The sequence below is a fragment of the Neoarius graeffei genome, chromosome 3 (genome assembly GCF_027579695.1).
Source record: "Neoarius graeffei isolate fNeoGra1 chromosome 3, fNeoGra1.pri, whole genome shotgun sequence".
In the NCBI taxonomy this organism is placed as follows: domain Eukaryota; kingdom Metazoa; phylum Chordata; class Actinopteri; order Siluriformes; family Ariidae; genus Neoarius; species Neoarius graeffei.
In genome coordinates this window covers 118,785,004-118,805,752 of record NC_083571.1, presented here as the reverse complement: position 1 = coordinate 118,805,752, position 20,749 = coordinate 118,785,004, and the positions used below count along the sequence as shown (strand labels likewise).

General features: G+C 44.6%; 1 protein-coding gene across 1 annotated transcript in view; it reads right to left on the bottom strand.

Moving 5' to 3' along the window:
* LOC132883895 (serine/threonine-protein kinase D3-like) overlaps positions 1-20,749 on the bottom strand; it is a 105,092-nt gene that overhangs the window by 26,645 nt on the left and 57,698 nt on the right. Inside the window, exons 4-6 of the mRNA XM_060918002.1 lie at positions 13,027-13,158; positions 6,578-6,735; positions 2,380-2,572 (exon numbers count right to left, since the gene is read on the bottom strand). Of these exons, the coding sequence (XP_060773985.1) occupies positions 2,380-2,572; positions 6,578-6,735; positions 13,027-13,158 (483 nt within the window). The remainder of the gene's footprint in view (positions 1-2,379; positions 2,573-6,577; positions 6,736-13,026; positions 13,159-20,749) is intronic.

Sequence of the window (20,749 nt, the reverse complement as noted above, 5' to 3'; positions counted from 1 at the left end):
TGGTAGTGCGTAGCCGCCCTTACAGGTTACCCGAACACAAGAAAAAGGTGGTTCGGGAAGAACTCGAGGCCATGCTCGAAATGGGCATCGTCGAGGAGTCCCACAGTGACTGGAGCAGCCCGGTGGTCTTGGTACCCAAGGCCGACGGGTCGGTCCGGTTCTGTGTGGACTATAGAAAAGTCAACGCGGTGTCTAAATTCGATGCGTACCCAATGCCTCGTATTGATGAGTTGCTCGATCGGCTAGGCACGGCTCGTTTTTACTCGACACTGGATTTAACAAAGGGTTATTGGCAGATCCCCTTGACTCCATTATCCCGTGAAAAAACGGCCTTTTCCATACCGTTCGGCTTACACCAATTCGTCACACTTCCTTTTGGGCTGTTTGGGGCGCCTGCTACGTTTCAGCGGCTGATGGACAGGGTCCTCCACCCCCATGCCACCTATGCGGCCGCGTACTTGGATGATATTATTATTTATAGTAATGACTGGCCGCGGCACCTCCAACACCTGAGGGCCGTCCTTAGGTCGCTGAGGCGGGCGGGTCTCACGGCCAACCTGAAGAAGTGTGCGATTGGGCGGGTGGAAGTACGGTATCTGGGCTTCCACTTGGGCAACGGGCAGGTGCGTCCCCAAATTAACAAGACTGCAGCGATTGCGGCCTGCCCGAGGCCCAAGACCAAAAAGGGGGTGAGACAGTTCCTGGGGCTGGCTGGCTATTATCGTAGGTTTATACCTAATTATTCGGACGTCACCAGCCCGCTGACTGATCTGACTAAAAAGGGGGCACCAGATCCGGTCCAGTGGATGGAGCAATGCCAGCGGGCTTTTTCTAAGGTTAAGGCTGCACTGTGTGGGGGGCCACTTTTACACTCCCCTGACTTTTCTCTCCCTTTTATGTTGCAGACGGATGCGTCGGACAGAGGGCTGGGGGCCGTTTTGTCCCAGCAGGTGGAGGGGGAGGATCGCCCTGTCTTGTACATTAGCCGCAAGCTGTCGGTGCGTGAGGGGCGCTACAGTACCATCGAAAAGGAGTGCCTGGCAATCAAGTGGGCGGTCCTCGCCCTCCGGTACTACCTGCTGGGACGCCCTTTCACCCTCTGTTCGGACCACGCGCCCCTCCAGTGGCTCCACCGCATGAAGGATGCCAATGCGCGGATCACCCGTTGGTATCTGGCACTCCAACCCTTTAACTTCAAGGTGATCCACAGGCCGGGGGCACAGATGGTCATGGCGGACTTCCTCTCCCGTCAAAGGGGGGGGGAGTCGGCTGCGGGCCGGACGGCTGCCCGGCCTGAGTCGGGCGGTGGGGGTATGTGGCAGTGGGGGCGTGGTCTAGCATCGGTCTGTGACAGGAGGGCGGAGTCGGGGAAGTTAAGTGGCAGAATCATTACACCTGTTGTTAATTGATGTGTTTGTGTGTCTTCCCAGTGACCGCGCCCTTCTTAAGGAGAGAGAGTGAGAGCAGAGGGAGTCTCTCCACAGCAGATAGCTGATGTGTGCGCGTGTGTGTATTGACAGCTGAAAAGCTGAATAAAGAGTTTTTTTGTACTCTCAGTTCTGTCCTGCCGTCCTTCTGTGCTCCACCCATTTACACGAACTGCCACAGTGTTATAAAATATGTTTGATATTTTAGATTCTTCAGCGTATCCAGTGTTTATCTTGATGACTCTTTGTACACGATCGTCATTCTCTTAAGCAGCTTCATGAGGGAGTCACCTGGAATACTTTACAATTAACAGCTGTGTCTCGTCAGAAGGTCGTTAGTGGATGAGTTTCTTACCTTCATCAAACAGTAAATAATAAAAATACAGTAAATATCTCTATTCAACACCACAACTGTTGTAATCCATATTATGTCAAGAACCGAATAACTAAGTAAAGGGAAACGACATCCATCATTACTTTAAGACATGAAGAGACTTTTAATTCATAAAAATAAAGAAACAACATTGGAGGATTATCACAGATGATGAAGAGCTACACTACTGATAAATCATCTCGAATCGCACTGCGTGATAACAGGGCTGAATCGTAGCATATCACATTACTAGTTGTTCAGAGGTGTATCACATCTGCCTCAGTAATGGAGATGCACATCTGTAATGAGGTGGAGTAATGCAGCCACTGTTACTGTTACCACCCTAAAATTGATTATTTTCCAATCATGGCGTATCACTAAAGTGTTTCATTCTTCTTAGACTGCAGTAATTACAGTATACATTCATGATTATATAAACCTATGACTTTCCTTGCAGCTGGATTTACTGTCTTAGCTGCTGACCAATCGGCTCTGTGCACCTACAGTGAGGTGTGGTATAATATATGGTAGAGATATTATGTAAGTATTAATATATAATGTATGGCACAGTTGTTGTACCTTTGCACTGCATGCCCTGGCGGAACAAGCCCTTGAGGAGGCGTTTGCAGTATTGGCAGATGGTGGGTCGTGTGTACGTGTGCACATTGAAGGTGTGCGGCACTTTGACTCGACCCAACACCATCTTTTCCATCCAGATGGGCCGACCGCTCCACGACGGGATCCGTTTACTCGCCTCCAACAGTGGTCTCTGCTACACACACACCGTTAATAATGTTAATAGATAATGAGATGCCATTTAAGTTCATTACAACTACAAACTACAAGATTTCTTGTAGTTGTTTTTATTTGTTTGGAGTATTTTCTTATGGAGTTTATCAGCGCAACAGCTAGGTGCCAGCTAAATCATCATCCTCAGTTATTCGCTCATTTATGTTTGGTGTTCACATTTCTGGTAATGTTCTCACCATTATCATGGTCGTGCCAAATGGCGCAGAACTACCCTACCCGTCAGCCCCTGAACTTCACAGGATCTTATCACACATTCCCTAATCACTATCACCTGGCTCTCTTTATGGCTTGTTAGCACCATTATTTAAGTTCTAGTGTTTTTTTGTCTCATCGCTGAGTTTCTGGTGTTGGTGCTGTTGTTTGTTGTCGTGGGTCAGACGATCAATACAGGATTTTTAAGATTGACACAGATTCTGATAATTGAGGATTTACAAATCTGAGAATGATATATCAGCTGATGGGTTTTTTTCCAGAAAAACATCACATAAACAAAGATTTTCCCTAACATTTGTTATGTGTAGTTATTTATTGTCAAACAGTACTTTGAACAACAGTGCAACTAAATATATTAAAGTTTTTATAAAGAACAGTCAAATGTATGAAAATACACAAAACAATAGTTTTTGTGAACAACATGCTCCAAACTGGGCGGCACGGTGGTGTAGTGGTTAGCGCCGTCACCTCACAGCAAGAAGGTCTGGGTTCGAGCCCCGGGGCCGGCGAGGGCCTTTCTGTGCGGAGTTTGCATGTTCTCCCCGTGTCCGTGTGGGTTTCCTCCGGGTGCTCCGGTTTCCCCCACAGTCCAAAGACATGCAGGTTAGGTTAACTGGTGACTCTAAATTGAGCGTAGGTGTGAATGTGAGTGTGAATGGTTGTCTGTGTCTATGTGTCAGCCCTGTGATGACCTGGCGACTTGTCCAGGGTGAACCCCGCCTTTCGCCTGTAGTCAGCTGGGATAGGCTCCAGCTCGCCTGCGACCCTGTAAAACAGGATAAAGCGGCTACAGATAATGAGATGAGATGAGATGAGATGAGATGAGATGAGATGAGATGAGATGAGATGAGATGAGATGCTCCAAACATGCCTGTTGGCAACACTGGAGTTGCAGTGTGCCCTCTGGTGGACAAACTATGCAATGACAACACTCATAACATGGGTGAAGGATCCATTTTCCGTCTCATCGTTTCTTTTTTAATAAACCTCCTCGGCTCCATTGGAGCGCTGTGGTCACATGGTTTGAAACAGGCAAACACCGACACGCCTCACGTGTTTGTATGGATTATCTGTATTCATGAACTACAAAGTTCCGCTCAAAATGGGACATTATTGTGCAGATCATCGCTGCAATAACAATTCAACTGATAGTAGTCTGTCATCTCATTCTTTTTCGAGCAATAAAAGACTTCAGGAGGGAAAAATTATTAAATTTACAAACGAATTTGTTTCGTTTGGTAGTTGTTTGCGCTGTAGCATTGAAACCTTCATCTTGCTGACCAGTTAAATTTGCATTTCTTTTAGATTTGGATTACAAGAATTAAAAGAGATAAAAGCAAAGATTTCAAGCTATTTAATTCGATGAAAGTGTATTCGGCACATTTTAGAAAGGAGGATTTTATTATTACAGAAAGTAAAGTAAGGAGATTAAAACCTGACAAAAGATGACAAGAAAAAGGTCACTTCGCACAAAGCTAGAGGAAATCCATCGACGTGAGGCCTTGCTGAGAGATGAAGAGACACAACGCGCCTCAGAAGGGAAGGGGATTTTGAGCTAACGGACAGTGAAAATATGGTTTCAAGATCGTCCTTAGCGAATATTCCGCAGCCATGTGGGTTTGTCTTTACCCATTTCAGATTATGTGATCTTCAGTCCGAGGAGGTCTATCATCACTGGCTGTTATAAATGCTGATACTGATTTGTCTGCAATTAGCTTGTATGGGCCGATTATCCTTGACTTGCAAGTGACATCAAAGCAAAATAGAAACCCGGATGTCGGCCATGTTGGTGGAGATGCAAATGTGGGGTCAAGCGACATTCCATACAAAACATAGTCACGCGTGCGCAACTCTCTTTGTTTTTCCACTGCTTTAAGCGTTCTTTTAGCTCTGCCGTATCTTTGTGCTGTATCTGGTTGTGGTCACAGCAGTACTCGTGACCGTGGCACGTTCCGATTTTTTAGAATTCTGTCCGTGATTCAGAAAGAGGTTGAGGAAACTCTGAGGTTTAGTACGGAGAGGAGACGAGCACGGCTGAACAACATCGGCAGGGCTGATCTAACACAGACTAAAACCAAACCAGCTCGTGTTTGCAGTGATCATTTTATCTCAGGTGAGATTCAAAAGCTTTCTCGATAATATCATGGAAGAATTTTATTTCGTGTTCCTAGAATTTTGCTATAAAATGAGCGTTCTCTCTTGTCATAGTTCACTCGGTTATAATTTTAACACGTGTATTACCATTTCGCTTCTCGGAGCGCCAGCAAAATTGTACAATAGAAACAATCGAGACTGGGCGCCCAATCAGAACATGGGCTGCGTTTCGCCACGGTGGGACTCGATTCTTTGGCAGCCGAACCAGATAGAATGCGATATCTGAGTACTCGATGGTCGGTAGAAGCGTCTTATCTTCAGAAAAGTCTGACTTTTTTAAATAATATGGGTCAAAACCACACAAATCTATCTTCTCTTTGTATCGAATCTTTGCTCGACCGTTCAAATTGTGGTAATACTGAGAAAATTCAGCGTTGTTTACAGACACACTTTCAGCAGCTGCCATCCGAGTTGCTTTATATCTCCACCACCATGGCGGACGCTCATGACAGTACATTTTAATCATGTGGTTGCAAGTCATCTATACCAGCACACCTTTTTATCGGTCGGGATCGATGTGCCACGTTCTCACGTATAGTCTATGTTTCTTGCCTTGTACCCCCAGTTCATGCTCAGGGTTCTTGTTTTCATGGTTTTGTTTGTTATGGTTGTATTTTCTACCTGACAACAACCTGAACAGTGAATGCACTTTTACGTTGCCTTTCCATGACAAATCTGAAAGCTATATGACTGAAATCAATGTATCCAGATGGGCCAACTGACCGCGTCTCTATTCAGCCTCTACCTGAAGACTATGACTTCAATCTTAGTTCCATTTTTTTGCCATTAAAAGCCTGCCATTGTCGAACCACTCACTTCTTTTCTAAATGTGTGAGTGGAAGAAATCATGAAACCTCAGCAAAGAACAACAGACAGACCTTCAGCAAGAGATAAAAAGCAGGATGGTGGAAAAACTATTCAGACTTGACTGAAGAAAGCAATAAACCTTTTGGCTTTATCTTCTTCCACTTAAAAAATAAATAAATAAAAATGATCACAGTGACACAGGAAACTCAAAACATGAAAGAAACTATGGAATAAAACCAGTGAGGCACTGAAACTGATAGAAACACTGAACTAACATTATTGCGCTTCCAAATTCTCCCTGGGTTTTTTGTTTTTCAGTAAAAATTGTAAGACATCATTGAACATTTTAAATACTCAAGAGAGGTGCATGAAAACACAACTGTTATATCATTTTTGATCCAATATTAGCTGCATGTCACTCTCTGACAGGACCAGCTGCTCCTGTTGTTCTGCTTGCGTACTATTTCATGAATGTCTATCAGTTCAGTTATGTGTTGAGCGAATAATTAAACACTCATTTGGACTCTCCAATCAGGATTAATTAATTCAGCTTGACAAAACAACTTTGCATCTTTGAAAAATGAAGATAGAGGGGTTGAGAAACACTTACTTGGCTCGAGTATTAGTCTTTGGCGATAATGTGATTTTTAATATTCATACTGTTATAGAAGTGACCGGAGATGGGAAGAAGCAAAAAGTAAAGCAAGAGAGACAAATGTGAGAGAGAGAGAGAGAGAGAGAGAGAGAGAGAGAGAGAGAGAGAGATACAGGGAGAGAAAAAGTGACGAGGTACCTCCTCGGGTGACATGACCACGCTCTCAGTGGCCGCAGGACGAGGGATGGACAGAGAGGGTCCGGGCAGGGACACATTGGACAGGCGTCTCTTTCGCACTCCACTGCAGTTGTTGGGGATTTTAAAGGCACAGCGTTTGTGGTAATTAAGCCCACATCCTTCACACACACACACACACACACACACACACACACACACACACACACACACACAGAGTTAAAACATTTAATAACACCTAATAAACACTCCGGTTCCTTCTCCCTTCTATATAATTTCTATAAAAATCGGTCCCCTAAGGGTCCATGTGGCTCCTGCCTATAAATAAAATAGTTTTCTGGTCCCATGTCCATACAGTAAATATCACATACATAAACGTGTTCTCAGTTATACTCACCTCATCTCTTGCGAGCATCACCAAGCTGTGGCTTGTAGTATTTTGGTTATCAATCTTGTTTACTGTGTTTTGTTAAAAATGCAGCGCTGTGAACTCGATCTATTTTCAAATTAGTAAGAAAGCACTTGTTCATGAATTCTCTTAGAAGCATTATTTAGTACTAATGAGCACGTTTTGTTCCCCAAGTGTAGTGTAAAGAATCTAAAATTAAAAAAAATTTAAAAATTAAAGCAAATATAGTGCCTTGCAAAAGTATTCACCCCCTTGGTGTTTGTCCTGTTTTGTCGCATTACAAGCTGGAATTAAAATGGATTATTGGAGGGTTAGCACCATTTGATTTACACAACATGCCGACCACTTTAGAGGTGCACATTGTTGTTTTATTGTGACACAAACAATAATTAAGATGAAAAAAACAGAACTCTGGGGTGTGCATAAGTATTCACCCCCTTTCATATGAAACCCCTAAATAAGTGCTGGTCCAACCAATTCACTTCATAAGTCACATAATTAGTTGATTAAGATCCACCTGTGTGCAATCAAAGTGTCACATGATCTGTCACATGATGTCTGTATAAATTAACCTGTTCTGGAAGGACCCTGACTCTGCAACACGACTAAGCAAACAACATGAAAACCAAGGAGCCTCCAAACAGGTCAGAGACAAAGTTGTGGAGAAGTATAGATCAGGGTTGGGTTATAAAAATATCCCAAACTTTGAATATCCCACGGAGCTCCATTAAATCCATTATAGCAAAATGGAAAGAATATGGCACCACTCCAAACCTGACAAGAGAAGGCCCCGCCCACCAAAACTCACAGAGCGGGCAAGGAGGGCATTAATCAGAGATGCAACAAAGACACCAAAGAGAACACTGAAGGAGCTGCAAAGATCCACAGCAGAGATGGGAGTATCTGTCCATAGGACCACTTTAAGCCGTACACTCCACAGAGTGGGCGGGGCTTTATGGAAGGGCAGCCAGAAAAAAGCCACTGCTTAAAAAATCACATTTGGAGTTTGTCCAACAGCATGTGGCAGACTCCCCAAACACATGGAAGAAGATTCTCTGGTCAAATGAGATTAACACTGATCTTTTTGGCCATCATGGGAAACGCCATGTGTGGCGCAAACCCAACACCCTGAGAACACCATTCCTACAGTGAAGCATGGTGGTGGCAGCATCATGCTGTGGGGATGTTTTTCATCTGCAGGGACAGGAAAGCTGGTCAGGACTGAAGGAAAGATGGACGGCACTAAATACAGGGCAGTTCTGGAGGAAAACCTGTTTGAGTCGGTCAGAGGTTTGAGACTGGGACGAAGGTTCACGTTCCAGCAGGACAATGACCTTAACCATCCTGCTAAAGCTACACTGGAGTGGTTTAAAGGGAAACATTTAAATGTCTGGGAATGGCCTAATCAAAGCCCAGACCTCAATCCAATTGAGAATCTGTGGCATAACTTGAAGATCGCTGTACACCAACGCAACCCATCTAACTTGAAGGAGTTGGAGCAGTTTTGCCTTGAGGAATGGGCAAAAATCCCAGTGGCTAGATGTGCTAAGCTAATAGAGACACACCTCAAGAGACTTGCAGCTGGAATTGCAGCAAAAGGTGACTTTGACTTTGGGGGGTGAATACTTATGCACACTCCAGATTTCTGTTTTTTTCATCTTAATTATTGTTTGTGTCACAATAAAAAAAAATTTTCCCCTTTAAAGTGGTCGGCATGTTGTGTAAATCAGATGGTGCTAACCCTCCAAAAATCCATTTTAATTCCAGCTTGTAATGCGACAAAACAGGACAAACACCAAGGGGGTGAATACTTTTGCAAGGCACTGTAGCAGAAGTTTGATATTGACTTCTCAATCTATCTGCCAAAAAGCTAAAAAAAAAAAAAACTTACAAAACCTTTCATTTGACCTTTCAGAAAGACCAAACAAAAGCAGTGATAATCAAAAAGTAAATTTTCTTAAAATAAACACCACTTACTCGATATCAAATCGGTAGCCTTGGAGAACCATGAAGTGAGTTTCGTTTATCTTTTTATCTGCTGATTATCTTCCGATAATATGAAGTTATAATGAGTTTTCTCTTATTTCGTTTCTGGTTCTGATTGGTTCTGAAGTTTATCAAGAAGTAGAACGGGTAATCAAACTTGATCAGGATAAGTGCTGATTGGTTACGAAGTTTCGCTTTGTTACACTCATTCTTACAACACGATGACATCGTAGGCTTCACCACTTGTTCTTGTGTACCTTTGATAACGCGAGATCAACTGTTCGTATCGTGAGATCACGATTCGCCATTCTGGTGATTGTTATGCGTATGCGCAGTGCACTATTGTTACACTCATTCTTACATTCTTACAACATGATGACATCATGGCTACACCTCACTTCGCCTCTATGAGGCAGTAGCCACAAAAATTATAAACAGTATAAAGCTGTATACGCATATATCCATGTACATCCTGTTTATATTCTCTCCACGGTCACTAGATATGAGCAATCACGCCCTCTGATTGGCTGCTCTACTACTATGATATCAGCTCATATACTGTGAGTAGAGCAAAACAAAATGGTGGAGTGTGTTGCTGAACCAACCGAGGACGAAATAAAAACTCTGCTCGAAAACAAAACCCCAAAAATACAAAAAAAAGCAACAAAATATGGAATGAAACTACCGGTATTTGATGGTAAGAACTTATGTTTTTTTTTTTCAAGAATTATTATTAGCGCATTTTTCACAAATTGCTCCTGTCATTTTGCCGGTTTGTTTACATTCTAAGTGGAAATGATTTTGTCAGACGTTTTGTATAAAGTTTTTATTTATCAAATTTGCAAAAAATAAAAATAAAAATGCTCTGTTTCTGAAAATCCAGTGAATGTGGAGAGAACAAAACAGTTATTCCACTCAGTCTCGTCGTACATCTCGGTGCTACGCACCTCGTCGCCTATCAGCTCATGTGCAACTCAATTTTGTGGAATAATTGTTAAATATTCATATTATACAGCGTTACTGTTTACAGGGTAAACCGTAGACACTCTTCAGCGCCCACTAATGGCCTACAGTGAGCTTTCATAAACACCACATGTAATCAGGTCAAGCACTGCGTGGATGTGATGTTCGAATGTAATGCACTTCCTGTAATTACCTCATTATAAAATAATCCATTATTTCATAACAGAGCACATTTAAAGCACAGCCTGCACCCACTTACAGTATCCCTCACTCGAATTTACCCCGAGAACTAAACGAGTGTGACATCTGCAGGACATGAAAGCTTTGTCCATTCTAAAGCGACACAGGCAGGAAGCCGCCTACACGGGGAAAGCGTCCCAGAGCGCGCTCGCTTTGATCCCAGCACAGGAATGGCATCAGTGCAACGTGACCTTTTCACACAGCCAGGTTTACGCTTCCTCACACACTCTGGATCACATTATAGTTTCAGTAGTGCTCGTCCCTACGATATAAACAGCTTTCACTGGTGACAACACAGAAAATGACTGGTTTTTCTAACACATATAAATAAAAAGTATTAAACTGGATCACTTTATCAGTTTTCACTTTAAGGGCTTATCTCCTGTACCTTTGATATGATGTGATGTTACGTCTGAGAATTTATATATCGTGTACAATACAACCGTGTGAGTTTTAGGGTTCAAAAGAGTTTTAAGGTACTTCATAGGATGTTGTTGGGACAAAAATACGTCCTGAAGGCGCTAAAGATGTCCTTATGGAGGGAACTACGCCAGCGATGGAGTGACACATTCCACCTCCTGAGCTATGATTGGCTCGATGGTTTGTTTTTATTCACAAGTAGACTGGGTTTTCGAAATGCCATTCAAATCTCCATAGCAACCAAAGCAAAACAGCGGAACGTGTGAAGCACCGAATGTTGTTGTTTTTTTTGCTCCACCCATGTGAAAGCTTTCTGCTGTTACGTTCCGTCTTATTTTATGTCCTACTTTGGTTCACTCATCAGGGCTGTGTAGTCTTGACAATACTGCAGCGTGTGTGTGTGTGTGTGTGTGTGTGTGTGTGTGTGTGTGTGTTGTTTTCAAGTTCACTTTTGTTTCATAAAAGAAAAAAACCAACCCACCAGCAGTCAGGAACGCATCACTGAACAACTCAACTCTTACCTCCTCAACAGCTCCATGATATTATGATTACCAAAATATTTTCTTGATGCGTTATTTTTAGGATTCCTTTATGAACTGACTACACAACACCACGCAAACCAGGTTCTTCATTAACTATCAGTCCAGTCTCAGAAAAATAAAGTGATTTAAGGGTTTAGTTCTTTGTAGAGCTAAAGGTTCTGGTTCGGAAACTCCGCCCCCACGAAGGGCAGCCAAAGAGGTTAAAGGTTTTAGAGTTGTCCTTTTTTCTAACAGTGTATGCTCAAAGGTTACACACACTGCATAAGCATAAGGTACACACCGATCAGCCATAACATTAAAACCACTGAGAGGTGAAGGAGTGAATAACGTTGATTATCTCATTACAGTGGCGCCTGTCGAGGGGTGGCTCAGATTAGGCAGCAAGAAAGAGAACAGTCAGTTCTGACACCTTTCTGTTTTAATCAGCATTAACGTTTTCAGCAGTTTGTGCTCCAGGAGCTCTTCTGTGGGATTGGCCCATATGCACTAGCCTTCATGCCGCATGCGAATCAGTGAGTCTTGGCCACCCACGACCCTGTCGCTGGTTCACCGGTTGTCCTTTGGATCCTTGGACCACTTTTGTTCGGTACCAGCCACTGCATACCGGGAACACCCCACAGGATGGGCCATTTTGGTGGAGATGCTCAGACCCAGTCATCTCACCATCATTATTTGGCCCTTGTTAAAGTCACTCAGATCCTCACACACGCCCATTTTTCCTGCTTCCAACACATCAACTTCAAGAACTGACTGTTCTCTTACTGCCTAATAAACCCCGCCCCTTGTAATGAGATAATCAATATTATTCACATCACCTGTCAGTGTGACATCAGGGTATACTTTCACAATCAGCGTAAACTTTTTGGATCCACAACAGTCCAAAAATCAAAGCTCAGATTTTTCTGCATCTCTGCTGCCAAAAATGGCCTTTTGAGGTGGAAATGAACTGCACAGAATTTCAGAGCTGCAGGTCCGATACTGGGCGCGTGACTGTGGTGAGAAGGCAGCAGCATATAGTGCGTTTCTAAAACTGACCACCTTTCCACTTTCTTATAGTCCACAAGAGTCAGAGATACAAAGTGAGAAACTGTTGAAATGGATGTGATTCATGTGAAGTACACATGTTCAATTCCTGTGCAGTGATGTTTGTACACAGTGGTGACTGTAATAATAACTGAAGTGGTGATGATCCTCGTGGTTTTCCAGAAAGGACACTTTTTGACTTTCACATTTCAACCAAATGTGAAGCTCCGCTGCAAACCAAAAGTGTCTCGTATCTGTTTCAAGTCCTGTTTTTTCTTTACTGTGCAACAACAGAATACAGTATTCTGCTTCAAAAGAGACAAATATTTTCTTAAAAAATAATTCACACCCTCATCGTATGGTGAGTGATTTCCGGTTAGGACAGTTCTGATGGACAAAGGATCCTGTCAGAGGCATTTAGTAAAAAAAAATGTAACTTCCACTTAAATATCTTTCTATTGTAAATGAAAGTACTGAATACGTCCCAAAGTAAAATCGAGTTAGTGCTAAAAAAATCAATTCTGAATGTAACCAGTAAAATCTAAGTGTAATAATTAAATGAGAATTAAATTAAATGACCACGAGGTCAAACCTGAGCCCACAAACATATTTAAATGTCAGATAAAAATGAGTGAAAAATGTATCAAATAGAAAATTTGGAATCTCTTCTACGAGCTCACCATGCGCTGTGGATGAACGAGGCTGCTTTTTTCACTTTTCCTAATTACGTGACGTTGTGAAACTGAAATTTTACTTGAATATGACACTGTAAAAATGTCAACCTATAACACCAGGCATACTGAACGACATGTGAACGAGTCAGTCAGGCTAGATGGTTTGGTTTTGTCGTTCGAAGTGGCAGTGCTCACCTTCACACTTGAGACCCTGACGCACGAGACCCCACAGCATCTCGCCGCAGTCGTCGCAGAACGCCGGGGCTTTGTACGAGTGCACATACAGAGCATGAGGGCGGATCTGGAAGTCCTCAACGGTGGCAAGAGCTGCAGGACAAACACAAGGAAATACACCACAACAATAAAATAAGCAGCAGAATAACAGGACATTAAAAGCGAGGGAAAGTGGACAACTGAAGATTGGAAAACCATCACGTGGTCTTTTTCCAACTGTTCACCGTAGCTGCTGATTCCTGTTCCTGACTGACTGAGTGGAACCTGATGTGGTTTTTATCTGAGATGCTTTTCTGCTCACCACGTTTGTAAAGAGTGGTTATCTGAGTTACAGTAGACTTCCTGTCAGGTTGAACCAGTCTGGGAATTCTCTCTCATGAAGAACTCGGAACTGCTCCATACTGGGTGTTTTGTTGGTTTTTTGGACACCATTGTGCGTAAATTCTAGAGACTGTTGTGTGTGTGAGAATCCCAGAAGATCAGCAGTTTCTGAAATACTACAGTCAAAATCACGGAGATTACATTTGTCCTCATTTGGATGTTTGATACAAACGTTAACTGAAGTTCTTGACCTGTATCTGCATTGTGCTGCTGAAACATGATTGGCTGATTGGATAATTGCATGATATATAAAATATAGCTACACATGCTATAGTTCTATAGGCTATTTGTTCGTTTGTTTATTATTATAACAGTTTCTTGCCATAACTGTGAGTCAGAAATTGTGATTTCAAAGTTTGCTCCCACCAGACCAGTACTAAAACACTGTCTGCTTCTTTTGTCTGAATTCCTTTCTGGTTTGTAAGGAGCCATGCATGATCTGAATCACAACAGCTATTTCCATGTAATCAGCAGATCAACACAGAAAGAACGTCTTCACATCCACACAGCAAAACACCTCCATGGTAACGACATTCCTGACACATCTACGGAGAGAAGAAACACACTCGGAGGAGGGAAACTATTCAAAAGAGTATCAAAGATGTGGACACACACACACACACACACACACACACACACACACACACACACACACACACACACACACACAGACCAGGAGAACAGAACCCTGGCTCCCTGCTGGAACTCACTTTAACAGTAAGAGTGACAGGTCAATGGGAAATTGGTCCTTTATATGATTCCCCCCCCCCCCCCCCCCCCGCATCCATATATTAAAAACTCTATTTCTTATTACATATTTGTTTCTGCTACATTTCTGAATTAAAAACATTTATTTAGTTTTATTTATTTATTTAATCTTTTTTTTAATCATTAGATCAGAGAAGTAAATTTTAAAAATATCATGTAACCATCCTCAGACTGCACCAATTATAAGTGTTGCCAGGCAAAACAAACCTTGCCCGGTAGCACTTACAATAAATATGAAGGAAGAAGTTGCGAAAAAATGAGTTTGACCTTTTTTGGTGACCTTGACCTTGATTTTGACCTTGTGTGTGAACATACTTGGCCAATAAACATGGTTCTGGTTCTGATTCTGTTCAGAGGTTTCAGTTTCGAAAACTGTAAGAGGTAAGAGTAGAATAATATGATGAGTTGAACGTGTTCTCCTGCAGATTTGACACATTCACACACACACACCCCCCCCGACATTAAAGACCCATTTACACCCCCTGCTGTTCTGCCTCCTCTCGCCTCTGACCCCACACCAGCATTCAAGATCTGTGAAGAGGATGTTTGTCAGCTTTTTCGCAGACAGAAGATCAGGAAGGCACCCGGCCCAGACGGTGTGTCACCCTCCTGTCTGAAGGTCTGTGCTGATCAGCTGGCTCCCATCTTCACCCAGATCTTCAATAGATCCCTGGAGCTGTGTGAAGTCCCCTCATGCTTCAAACGCTCCACAATAATCCCGGTTCCCAAGAAAACCACCATCACAGGACTGAATGACTACAGGCCTGTAGCCCTCACATCTGTAGTCATGAAGTCCTTCGAGAGACTGGTGTTGTCACACCTGAAGGACATCACAGACCCCCTGCTGGACCCCCTGCAGTTTGCCTACTGGGCAAACAGGTCAGCAGATGATGCAATCAATATGGGACTGCACTACATCCTGCAACACCTTGACTCTGCAGGGACGTACGCCAGGATCCTGTTCGTGGACTTCAGTTCGGCATTCAACACCATCGTTCCAGATGTCCTCCACACCAAGCTCACCCAGCTCACTGTGCCCTCCTCCACCTGTCAGTGGATTACAAACTTCCTGCCTGACAGGAAGCAGCAGGTGAGCCTGGGGAGCATCACATCCAGCACCCGGACTGTCAGCACTGGCGCCCCCCAGGGGTGTGTGCTCTCCCCACTGCTATTCTCCCTTTACACCAACGACTGCACCTCAAGAGACCCGTCTGTTAAACTCCTGAAATTTGCAGACGACACAACGGTCATCGGCCTCATCCGAGACGGTGACGAGTCTGCATACAGACGGGAGGTTGAACGGCTGGTCTGTTGGTGCAGTCACAACAATCTGGAGCTGAACACGCTCAAAACTGTGGAGATGACAGTGGACTTTAGGAGGAGCCCCCCCCCCAACTCTGCCGCCCATCACCATCACCAACAACACTGTGACTGCTGTTGAAACCTTCAGGTTTCTGGGCTCCACAATCTCCCGGGACCTGAAGTGGGAGACCAACACAGTCACCATCATCAAAAAGGCCCATCAGAGGTTGTACTTTCTGCGCCAGCTCAGGAAGCTCAACCTGCCTAAGGAGCTGCTGAGACAATTCTACTCTGCCATCATTCAGTCTGTTCTCTGCCCTTCCATCACTGTTTGGTTTGGATCGGTCACCAAGCAGGACAAGAACAGACTGCAACGGACAATAAGGTCTGCAGAGAAAATTATTGGTGTCAGCCTGCCCTCCATCCAAGACCTGTACCTGTCCAGAGTCAGGAAACGGGCAGGTAACATCTCTGCGGACCCATCACACCCTGGTCACAAATTGTTTAAACTTCTCCCCTCTGGGAGATGCTACAGATCACTGTACGCAAAAACAACCAGACACAAGAACAGTTTTTCCCTCAGGCTGTCTCTGTTGCCCCTTTTCCACCAAAGCAGTTCCAGGGCTGGTTCGGGGCCAGTGCTTAGTTTGGAACCGGGTTTTCTGTTTCCACTGACAAAGAACTGGCTCTGGGCCAGAAAAACCGGTTCCAGGCTAGCACCAACTCTCTGCTGGGCCAGAGGAAAGAACCGCTTACGTCAGCGGGGGGGCGGAGTTGTTAAGACCAACAACAATAACAAGACCGTGAAAGATCGCCATTTTTAAGCGACGAGAAGCAGCAGCTGTACAAACGCGAAGTCATCCATTATTATTATTATTATTATTATTGTTGTTGCTGCTGCTGCTTCTTCCGTGTTGTTTTTGCTTCGATATTCACGCCAAGGTTTATGCAAACGTAGCGACGTAACTGACGTATACAGCAACGTAATGCCGTATACAGTGACGTAACTGACGTATACAGCGACGTAATGATGTGGATCCCCTTAGCACCGCGAGCGATGGAAAAGCAAACTGGTTCTCAGCTGGCTCGCGAGTTGAACGAGTTGTGAACCAGCACCAGCACCGAACCAGCCCTGGAACTGATTTGGTGGAAAAGAGGCATGTGATGAACAGCTAAAACCGGACTCAAATATCAGCAACATCAACTGTGAAATATCTGCACACTCATACCGTCATTCTGTGCACACTGTATATTCTCATCTCATCTCATTATCTGTAGCCGCTTTATCCTTCTACAGGGTTGCAGGCGAGCTGGATCCTATCCCAGCTGACTACGGGCGAAAGGCGGGGTTCACCCTGGACAAGTCGCCAGGTCATCACAGGGCTGACACATAAACACAGACAACCATTCACATTCACATTCACACCTACGCTCAATTTAGAGTCACCAGTTAACCTAACCTGCATGTCTTTGGACTGTGGGGGAAACCGGAGCACCCGGAGGAAACCCACGCGGACACGGGGAGAACATGCAAACTCCACACAGAAAGGCCCTCGCTGGCCACGGGGCTCGAACCCGGACCTTCTTGCTGTGAGGTGACAGCACTAACCACTACACCACCGTGCCGCCAAAAAAAAAAGGAATCTGAATATGTAAATATAAATAAAAAAAAAAAACTATCCTAATTTGAGCTTAAAAAGTAACAAGAGAGAAAAAATTAATAAATAGTTTCTATTTATTTATTTATTAAATATTACTTTGGCATAATTTTATCTGTTATTATAAATTGATTAAGGGTGTAATACAAATGTTATGCATTTCTTTATTCAAAACATGATGAATATTAATATTATCCTTTGCCTGTAAAATCAACTTCCCGTATTATCAGCGTGTTGTAACCGAGAGAGAAAAGCTTCTTGTTTCCTTTGTGCCTCTTGCTTGTTTCCTTTCTTGTGTCTTAGCCCCTCCCTCAGAGGATAAAAGGAAGTGATGCAAGGAACATAAACAAGAACAAGAGGAACTGAGGGCAAATGTGAGGGCAAATAAGACATTTTCCTCACTCAAGTTTCACTTTAAAGCAGCGTCACTATTTAACGTCTTGTTACACGATTCTGTCGCCTGTCAGATTTGCATACGCACTTAAAATGGTCATGGTTTAGCTTTTACAACACTCAGTCATGCTCTTTGTCCCCATTGTTTCTGAATTTCCTTAATTAAGATGATTCATTTTGGATCTGTGCTTCTTATTAAAGTATCATTTATTAGAAGGTGGAAAATTATACCATGGCCCTGACATCATGCACAGCAATAAAAGAAAAAGCCCCTGTGCATGTCATGAGGTCAGGCACGTAGGATGGAACAGAAACTGTCACTCAGAGTGTTTGGAAACAGCCCCAGTTTAAAGTCAGTTTGTTGTTATGTGACGCGAAGGCATCATGGCAGGAAATCACTCGGAGAGCTCCTGAAGACCTTCTGGGATAGCAGTTGAAGTGAAGTCAGTGAGTGTTTCTAAGATGTTAAGTAATGCAAGATGTAATTTTAAGGTTAGTTTACATGTTAAAAAAAATAGTGCAAACACAATCTGAAAATTCATATTGTAAAAAAAACTGCGAATAAAAAACGTCTGAAAACTTGAATTCAGTGTAAATAAGCTGCTAATAGAGTGAGAACGCTTTCAGAAGTTTTTAATATGTTTCTTCTTTATACTCAGGTGTTTCAATGGGACTTTAATTTTATTTCAATCCTGGTGATAAACTGCGGCCGAATATACAGATAGCAGATCTGTCAATCCCGGTGAAGGAGGCGTGGCCTTTGAATCTCTCAGCAACAATGAAGGAGGTGTGGCCTCTGTATCTGTCAGTCTCAGTGAAGGAGGTGTGGCCTCTATACCAGTCAGTCCCAGTGAAGGAGGCGTGGCTTCTGTATCTGTCAGTCCCAGTGAAGGAGGTGTGGTCTTTGTATCTTTTAGTCTCAGTGAAGGAGGTGTGTCTTCTCTATCTGCAGTCCCAGTGAAGGAGGCGTGGCTTCTGTATCTGTCAGTCCCAACGAAGGAGGTGTGGCCTCCGTATCTGTCAGTCCCAGTGAAGGAGGCGTGGCCTCCGTATCTGTCAGTCTCAGTGAAGGAGGCGTGGCCTCCGTATCTGTCAGTCTCAGTGAAGGAGGCGTGGCCTCTGTATCTGTCAGTACCAGTGAAGGAGGCGTGGCCTCCATATCTGTCAGTCCCAACGAAGGAGGTGTGGCCTCCGTATCTGTCAGTCTCAGTGAAGGAGGCGTGGCCTCCGTATCTGTCAGTCTCAGTGAAGGAGGCGTGGCCTCTGTATCTGTCAGTACCAGTGAAGGAGGCGTGGCCTCCGTATCTGTCAGTCCCAGTGAAGGAGGCGTGGCCTCTGTACCAGTCAGTCCCAATGAAGGAGGCGTGGCCTCTGTATCTGTCGGTCCCGGTGAAGTACGCGTGGCCTCTATACCAGTCAGTCCCAGTGAAGGAGGCGTGGCCTCTGTATCTGTCAGTCCCGGTGAAGGAGGCGTGGCCTCTGTACCAGTCAGTCCCAGTGAAGGAGGCGTGGCCTCTGTACCAGTCAGTCCCAGTGAAGGAGGCGTGGCCTCTGTACCAGTCAGTCCCAGTGAAGGAGGCGTGGCCTCTGTACCAGTCAGTCCCAGTGAAGGAGGCATGGTCTCCGTCTCTGTCAGTCTCAGTGAAGGAGGTGTGGCCTCCATATCTGTCAGTCTCAGTGAAGGAGGCGTGGCCTCCGTATCTGTCAGTCCCAGTGAAGGAGGCCTGGCCTCCGTATCTGTCAGTCCCAGTGAAGGAGGTGTGGCCTCAGTATCTGTCAGTCCCAGTGAAGGAGGCGTGGCCTCCGTATCTGCCAGTCCCAGTGAAGGAGGCATGGCCTCAGTATCTGTCAGTCCCAGTGAAGGAGGCGTGGCCTCCGTATCTGTCAGTCCCAGTGAAGGAGGCGTGGCCTCAGTATCAGTCAGTCCCGGTGAAGGAGTCATGGCCTCAGTATCTGTCAGTCCCAGTGAAGGAGGCGTGGCCTCTGTACCTGTCAGTCCCAGTGAAGGAGGCGTGGCCTCTGTATCTGTCAGTCCCAGTGAAGGAGGTGTGGCCTCCGTATCTGTCAGTCGCAGTGAAGGAGGCGTGGCCTCGGTATCGGTCAGTCCCAGTGAAGGAGGCGTGGCCTCAGTATCTGTTAGTCCCGGTGAAGGAGGCATGGTCTCTAGACCTGTCAGTTCCAGTGAAGCAGGTGTGGCCTCTGTGTCTGTCAGTCTTGGTGAAGGAGGTGTGGTCTCCATATCTGTTAGTCCCGGTGAAGGAGGCATGGTCTCTGGACCTGTCAGTTCCAGTGAAGCAGGTGTGGCCTCTGTGTCTGTCAGTCTTGGTGAAGGAGGTGTGGTCTCCATATCTGTTAGTACCAGTGAGGGAGGTGTGGTCTCTGTAACTGTCAGTTCCATTGAAGGAGGTGTGGCCTCCGTATCTGTCAGTCCCAGTGAGGGAGGTGTGGTCTTTGTATCTTTTAGTCTCATTGAAAGAGGTGTGGTCTCAGTACCTGCTTTGAAGTCTGTGTGTGTGGCTACAGAATCGCTCTGCTGAAAGACACTGGTTTACATAGAAGTGCCACAGTAATTTTATAGGACACACACACACAGACAAGTATATTAAAAAAATGGAGAAATTGAAAGAAAAGTGTAAGTTCGTGAGAGATAGACAGATAGAGAGAGAGAAAAATAAAAAACAAACGTGCCAAGTTTCATGTGGTGCATGCACCAGCCGAGCACGACGACAGAGCTGTGCACCAGAAGCCTGCAGGGAAAGGAAGTGGTGTTGTGTGTGTGTGTGTGTGTGTGTGTGTGTGTGTGTGTGTGTGTGTGTGTGTGTTGCTCATGCGCGCATGTGTGCAGCTCTCAGCCATAAGAAGAACTTTGTATAAGGAGGATACAAATGAAAGCCACAGATGCTCAGGTGTTCTGCTGAGTTTCACAAAATTCTGTCAACATTTAACCACAGCGTGCACAGCAGGAGGAAACAAGCGTCTAACCAGCAGCCTCAGGTGCAGCGCGCGCGCACACACACACACACACACACACACACACACACACACACACACACACACGGCCTGGTGGAGCTCTACATGTGAAAAGATGGATCACATCGCATTGGAGGTCGGGGGAATATTAAATATAGAGCGAGTTCAAGGAACTGCTGTCAAATATATCCACTCGGTGTGTGACGGCACTC